Source organism: Ictalurus punctatus, chromosome 29 (assembly GCF_001660625.3).
Source record: "Ictalurus punctatus breed USDA103 chromosome 29, Coco_2.0, whole genome shotgun sequence".
In the NCBI taxonomy this organism is placed as follows: Eukaryota; Metazoa; Chordata; class Actinopteri; order Siluriformes; family Ictaluridae; genus Ictalurus; species Ictalurus punctatus.
In genome coordinates this window covers 13,760,295-13,767,990 of record NC_030444.2, presented here as the reverse complement: position 1 = coordinate 13,767,990, position 7,696 = coordinate 13,760,295, and the positions used below count along the sequence as shown (strand labels likewise).

Genomic DNA, 7,696 nt, shown 5'->3' with positions numbered 1-7,696 from the left:
CGCCGATTTCTTCCCTGCCTCAAACGAAACGGTTTCCCCAGTCCAGTCGTTTCCGTGTAGAGGTGATGAAGGCGAGATGAGGGAAAGGGGGCGGGGCTTACTCCGGGTCAGTTAAAAACACCTCACATGGCTCTCTCAATCATCCCGGACTCACGTGTCGATCCGATATCGTACCTCGGCTACCGACACGTGACTACCCGCCCTCTTCCGCACACGCGGGCGGACTCTCGGACACCGCGATGGAAAGGATGCCCCGCCCTCGTGGATTCGATCGCGCGCTCGGATCTAAATGAAAATACGTCACTAACACACTCTGCGTGTTTTTATTTTTAAATAAGAGAGTCTTTATTAATAAGATGATTTAAAAAAAAAAATCCATTCATCATCACATTCCAGGAGGCGTTCACATGCAGAGCATTCCCAACAATCAAACCAAACCACAACTCAAAGCGTAACCGTCGCGCGAGCGAGCCGAGGGGAAGCAGTCACCGTACGGTGCCGCTCGACCCGCCGGGTCCGGATCCGGATCGGTGTCTGACGGCTGGTCAGTAAAATGGGGTTGGTATAAAAGAGTAGGAAAGAAAAAGAAGTCTAGTCGACAAACCCTGGTTTTATTGGTAGACAGGAGATGATCTCGACTTCCCACAGAACCTGCATTCAACAATCACAACCACAGAGAGGCGTCTATACTTATATCAGGGGTTCTAAAACCAGCACTGCAAACTCACTGCACACGCTCTCACACACTCGCTCACACACACACACTCGCTCACTCACACACACTCGCTCACTCACACACACTCGCTCACTCACACACTCGCTCTCACACACTCGCTCTCACACACTCGCTCGCTCGCTCACACACTCGCTCGCTCACACGCTCGCTCGCGCTCTCTCACACACGCTCGCTCGCGCTCTCTCACACACGCTCGCTCGCGCTCTCTCACACTCGCTCGCTCGCGCTCTCTCACACTCGCTCGCTCGCGCTCTCTCACACTCGCTCGCTCGCGCTCTCTCACACTCGCTCGCTCGCGCTCTCTCACACTCGCTCGCTCGCGCTCTCTCACACACACTCGCGCTCTCTCACACACACTCGCGCTCTCTCACACACACTCGCGCTCTCTCACACACACTCGCGCTCTCTCACACACACTCGCGCTCTCTCACACACACTCGCGCTCTCTCACACACACTCGCGCTCTCTCACACACACTCGCGCTCTCTCACACACACTCGCGCTCTCTCACACACACTCGCGCTCTCTCACACACACTCGCGCTCTCTCACACACACTCGCGCTCTCACACACACACTCGCGCTCTCACACACACACTCGCGCTCTCACACACACACTCGCGCTCTCACACACACACTCGCGCTCTCACACACACACTCGCTCTCTCACACACACTCGCTCTCTCACACACACTCGCTCTCTCACACACACTCGCTCTCTCACACACACTCGCTCTCACACACACTCTCGCTCTCACTCACACACTCGCTCTCACTCACACACTCGCTCTCACTCACACACTCGCTCTCACTCACACACTCGCTCTCACTCACACACTCGCTCTCACTCACACACACTCGCTCTCACTCACACACACTCGCTCTCACACACACACACTCGCTCTCACACACACACACTCGCTCTCACACACACACACTCGCTCTCACACACACACACACACACACACACACACACTCGCTCTCACTCTCATCCGCACTTCAACAAGGTATCAAAAAAGCACTCAAAATCCCCCACTGAATGTTAAGGTTTAAGACTAAATATATATATTTGTTTATTAATACGCATTTGTAATTATACATCCAACGTTCTAGACGGTTAAAATGGACGACGTTGTCCTTACCTATCGTCCCTTTCCCCAAGCCCTCATCCAAAAGAAAAAAAAATGATAATAAATCTGTAAAATAATTTCAAGACCTTTCAGAAGCAAAGGCACATTTTGTCAATGTATTATTATTTTTTTTTTTTAAAAAAGAAAGAAAGGTAGGCAGATCGTTGTGTATCGGTCGTGGAAGCTGAGAAGAGGAGGAAGAGGAAACGTGCTCCACGACACACACGTTAATTCCGCAGATCCTCCAGGTCGAGGAACCGGTACGACGAGGTTCTTCGCCTCGACGGAGAAAACAGACAGACGTGTCGCTAATGCTACGCGGTTACGCCGTTTATACACGCCGCTCGTTTCGTCTTCGTGCTGTTTAGATTGAACGCTGGCTGCACGCCGGAGCGTGCGTGGAGAGAACACCCAGGCCTGCCTGGATTCTGTAGGAGGTACTCGGGGGAACCGACTCGCCCTGAAGCGCGCTTCTCCCGTCTCCGATCGCCGCAGAAGGGCTCGGGCGTCCGTTTAAACTGACAGGAGAGGAGAGGAGAGGAGGCGGCTGGGAGAAGGTGGGAGGGTCCCGCTTGTTGGTCCCCGACCCGATTCCTGGCACGCTGTCATTGGTCAGTCTGTGCCAGTGGGCGGGGCTAAAGACGGCGGGTAAGTTCCCGGCTCATACGAAGACCTTGGCGAGGGAGTCGGCTCCGGCGCTGGCGATGTAGCACTTGGACGGGTGGAACGCCACGTCGTGGATGGACTCGTCGAACTTCTTGCGGTGGGCCGTGAACTCCTGGATGCACGTCTTGCTCTCGAGGTTCCACAGTCGGATGGAGCAGTCGTGGCCTGAAGACGAGGCGAGTTAAACAGAAACATTACGCCGTGAATCCCCGCCCTCCTTCTTCTACTTAATCCTTTCACTGTTCATTTTTGAAAAATTATTTGAAATAAACAAAAACAACCAACAAAATAATTTCTGCAAACTTTGAATTAAGTATCAGACTGGTTTGTTTGTTTTCCCCACTGCTAGGAAATTACTCGCTACGGTAATACAGATCGTCTATCGTCTTCGTGATGCCGTATTTCTGCAGCCCTGAATAAAGCCCATGTTGGAGACGTTGTTTTTAAAATGAACCGCAGTGTTCAGAAAAGTACCAACACCCGTGGTGTTTCTAGCACTTACTTCCAGACATCAAATACAGCCCGTTCGGATCCACGGCGAGGCTCGTAACGGCGTCCAGATGGGCCACCATGGAGTGGATGGGTTTTCCTGTAAATAACACAAAAAACACAAAAAAAAAAACCCCACTTCAGCTCTTCAGATAAGACTGCAAGCAGAAAAATAAATAAATAAATAGATCAAAATTCTATTTAGACAGCCCTCTGCTGGCTGTGAGCTGAACTGCGCCTGCAGTAAACGCGTGGAGACGTACCCGTATTGTTGTCGTAGAACTTGATGTGGCGGTCTTCCTGAGCCGTGATGGTGATGGGGAGAGTCGGGTGACTCAGCACTTTGTTGATGTGACAGGACGCACCTGTGGAGGAAACCATGACGACCAGGATGTGTTTAATAACAGCCACACAAGAGCTCTCTTAATCCTGAACGGTGCAATTATTTAGTCAGAATTGAATCTAAATACACACCCACACACACACAACACTGTGGGTGTGTCTGTGAGTGAGAGAGAGAGAGAGAGCGAGTGTGTGTGTGTGTGTGTGTGTGTGTGTGTGTGTGTGTGTGTGTGTGTGTACCAGACTCAGTAGTAGACTCGAGGCTCTGCACTAGTTGTTGTGTCTCCATGTTGAAGAGGCCGATCTTGCCGTTAGTGAAGGACGTGACCATGTAGGCGGGTTCACTGCACACCAAGTCCACTGAGGAGGGCACGCCCAATTCTGTAACACACACACAAGAAATTTAAGGCCATTATATTTACAAGTAGAATAATAATTTAAAAAAAGGGCAGCTTTATTTTCTCTACCTTTGTTCTGGTTGAACACGGCGATGGCCGGCTCGCTGTTGGAGGCGCTCCATAACCGCACCGTGCCGTCAGCCGAGCAGGACAGGAGGCGCTGGTGTGCGCTGCTGTGTACCAGACCCCAGACTGCGTCCGTGTGTCCGGTCAGCGCTTCACGCAGGACACACGGCTCTAAAACACACACACACACACACACACACAGGTCAAAAAAAAAAAAAAAAAAAAAAAAGACAGAAACCAGGGACTGTATCCGGAGAAGAACGAATAACGGACACCGAGACGTACGATACGAGTCGTAGGGGTCGATGTTGGGGCTGGGTGTGTTCCAGCACTGAATAGTGCCGTCCACTCCGCCACTGTAGCACTGCTCTCCTGTGTTATTCATCACCACACACAGCACTGCGCCCCTGCGACCAACACACACACACACACACACAACACCATGTAAACTAGAAAACTACATAATATACACAAACCACAAACACACCATTCATTATCTCACCTATGAGCCCTGAAGGTATAAATAGGTTCCACATCCAGCGAAGCGTTCCTGTTAAAAAAACAAAACCACACACACACACACACACACACACACACACACACACACACACACACACACGTGACATCGTATATACAAGTACAAAGGATTCTTCCGTCACCATCTAAGACAGCGTACAAAATGCGTTCTGCTCGCCAACCACCAGAGGGCGCGCTTACTTTTTAGCGGGCGTCGTTTTCTGCAGGTTCCACATCTTGAGCGTGTGATCTTCGGAGGCCGTGATGAGAACCGGCTCGGTGGGGTGGAACGCCAGGCCGCGGATGGCGTCGAAGTGACTCCGCAGGGAGAACTTGGGGTTCCACGTCTTACGCAGGGCGTCTTTATTATTAGTGATCTGAGAGCGAGAACAAATGGAAATGGCTGCGGTGTAAACACAACCCTCAAAGCCTACTCGGAGCAATCCGTCTCAACCTTTCTTTATTTGGTTATCGATATATTAACCATCAAGAAAAAAAAAAACGCCTCTACTCTCCTCCAAAAACAAACTCGAGCGTCTTCAGTGTGCCGACACGACTGGAACTTCAAAGGGGATCGGGGTCTACGGTCAGATGAAGCCAAAACAGAGCTTTTTGGTAATAAACACAGAGGTGGTTTTGGAGCACACAGAGAGGTAGCCGTATGGAAAAGTCCCTCATGCCCACGGTTAAATATGGAGGAGGATCTTTAATGTTTTGGACATTTTGTTAGGACACATGGCGTCATGGACTCCATCAAATATCAACAGATATTAAATGAAAACCTGACTGCCTCTGACAGAAAGATTCAAACGGGCCGTGGTCAGATCTTCCAGCAGGACGATGATCCAAAACATCATCAAAATCAACACAGAAATGGTTTACTGACCACAAAATCAAGGTCCTGCCCTGACCATCCCAGTCCCCTGACCTGAACCCCATAGAACACCTGTGGGGTGAACTGAAGAGGAGAGTCCACCAGCGTGGACCTGAAATGTGAAGGATCTGGAGAGATTCTATACGGAGGAACGCTCTCAGATCCCTCACCATGTATTCTCCAACCTCATCAGCGTTATAGGAGAAGCCTCAGAGCTGATATCTCGGCAAAGCGCGCTAGCACAAATCATTGTCTCAAGGGTGCCAATAATTGTTTGATATCCATGAGAGCGGAGTACTCTTGAACAAAAGATCAAACAATAAAGTCGACTGTTCGCAGCCTTCTTTGCTCAAATGTACCGTTAACAGATTTAGGTTTAGATCCGCCGTCCCTCACGCACTTCACGTCCTAAACGATGTTCGATCTGGCAACCCGGAACGCTAATATTCACTACCGGATCGTTGAGAGAACGGTCCACAGGCTAGAGGAATTGTGGGGTGTGTTTTTTTTTTTTTTTTTAAAAGAGATCAGAGAGGCTGGTGAGGGAAAGACTAGCTGCTGTAACGCGAGTGAAGACAGGAAGTAACTAGTTACAGCTACGTGGCATGCAGAAACTAACTGATGGAGAACTGCTGAGATAAAGGAGGAACACAACACTCTAGGACGTGTTTCCTGTTATAGGAAAAACGATCGGCGTCGGGGTGGTGCGCTGTACTGAATATCCGTCCCGCTGTCTCACACACACACGCACTCACGTCGTAGGCGAGGCTGTCGGCTTCGTTGGCGACGGTGAGTCCTGCCAGTTCTCCCAGACCCAGCTCACCCGAATCCACCGTGTCATCTCCTCCCATGATGAAGGACTTACCCGAGGAGGGAGGGAACGTGATGGCCTCCACTGTCACACACACACACACACACATTAATAAAGCACTAATTCATCCAGTGTCTTTATATACAGACTCTCTGCATTATTATTATTATTATTATTATTATTATTATTAGATGAAATGATCTGTTGTAGATCAACACTGAAACTAAAACGAGCTTCCAAAATGAACACTGAGCTGAAGAGAACAGGATTTTTAAAATAGATCCAAGTCCATGTGCGTGTATGCATGTGTGTGTGTGCGCGCGCGCGCACACGTGTGTGTGTGTGGCACCTTCATCGGCGTGGCTGCTGTCGTGGTCAATGAAGCGGTTGGCATTGGGTCGAGACGGAGGACTGATGGACGACTGCAGTGGACTCGCATCCTCGTTCTCCCTCAGATTAGCCAACATGTCCTGCAGCTTGGTGCGGTTCGGCCCTGAGAGAGAGAGAGAGAGAGAGAGAGAGAGAGAGAGAGAGAGAGAGAGAGAGAGAGAGAGAGAGTGAGAGAGAGAGAGAGAGAGAGAGAGAGAGATGAGAAAATGACAGACAGGTAAAAACAGGGAAAACAGAAGCTAAAAAAAGGATGAGGAGAGAGAGAGAGAGAGAGAGAGAGAGAGAGAGAGAGAGAGAATATAAAGCAAACAGAAAGGGAGTGATGGGAGCGACAGAGTGCAGGGTTGTGCCGGCTGTAGAGAACACAGAATAAAAGGAAGAGAGAGATTCTCCCTCTCCAGAAAAAGGACAGAAGGGAAGACAGCCGCACTGAAGAAGAAAAGGATTAACACTTCTGAAACACAAATAACCGCAACTCAAATGAGTGAAAAATGAAATGACACGGAGAAATGAAGAGACAAAGTGTAAGACAAAGACACACACACACACACACACACACACACACACACACACACACACACACACACTTTCCTCACACAAAGAGTAAAAAGCTCTAACTCAGGGAAAAGAAGCTGCAGCAAAGAAACTGTAGGAAGAAGCTCGGAGAAATTTTTAATTACACATTCCTCATAGTTCAGGCCGAGAGAGAGAGAGAGAGAGAGAGAGAGAGAGAGAGAGAGAGAGAGAAACAGATACAGAGGGGGGGGAGACAGGGGGGGAGGGAGACGGGGGGGGGGGGGGCGAGGGGGGGGAGGAGGGAGACAGAGAGAGAGGGGGGGGAGGGAGTAAGACAGACAGTGAGAGAAAGAGATAAACAGAGAGAGAGAGAGAGAGATAAACAGATACAGAAGGGGGGGAGACAGGGGGGGAGGGAGACAGAGAGGGGGGGGGGGAGCGAGAGGGGGGGAGGGGGGGAGGAGGGAGACAGAGAGAGGGGGGGAGGGGGGGAGTAAGACAGACAGTGAGAGAAAGAGATAAACAGAGAGAGAGAGAGAGAAAATGAGAGACATTAAAAGAGAAAGATAAACAGAGAGAGAGATAGAAAATGAGCGAGAGAGAGAGAGCGAGAGAGAGAGACACGTGTGGCCTGGTCCACTTACTCTTCACCCCCTTTTTGCCTTTGCGCTCCTTTCTGTATTGCTCCTTGAGTTTGGTAATCAGACCCTGATCCACGTCCCAGGCCTCAGACGTGCCGCACTGCTTGTCCTTCTCTACACGG

The 7,696-nt window shown here is 50.2% G+C and overlaps 1 protein-coding gene across 4 annotated transcripts in view; it reads right to left on the bottom strand.

Annotated features, from left to right (window-relative positions):
- Positions 1-595: 595 nt before the first annotated feature.
- Positions 596-7,696, bottom strand: part of LOC108260865 (striatin) — a 29,745-nt gene continuing 22,644 nt past the window's right edge. For 3 of the 4 annotated variants that reach the window (XM_053677572.1, XM_053677571.1, XM_053677574.1), the window contains 11 exons: positions 7,578-7,688; positions 6,377-6,520; positions 5,972-6,111; positions 4,544-4,719; positions 4,329-4,376; positions 4,112-4,233; positions 3,830-3,997; positions 3,603-3,743; positions 3,284-3,385; positions 3,034-3,120; positions 596-2,696 (listed from right to left, as the gene is read on the bottom strand). In XM_053677572.1, coding sequence (XP_053533547.1) covers positions 2,527-2,696; positions 3,034-3,120; positions 3,284-3,385; positions 3,603-3,743; positions 3,830-3,997; positions 4,112-4,233; positions 4,329-4,376; positions 4,544-4,719; positions 5,972-6,111; positions 6,377-6,520; positions 7,578-7,688 — 1,409 coding nt within the window. In that variant the 3' untranslated portion in view covers positions 596-2,526. The remainder of the gene's footprint in view (positions 2,697-3,033; positions 3,121-3,283; positions 3,386-3,602; positions 3,744-3,829; positions 3,998-4,111; positions 4,234-4,328; positions 4,377-4,543; positions 4,720-5,971; positions 6,112-6,376; positions 6,521-7,577; positions 7,689-7,696) is intronic. The other variant, XM_053677573.1, reaches the window with a different exon arrangement.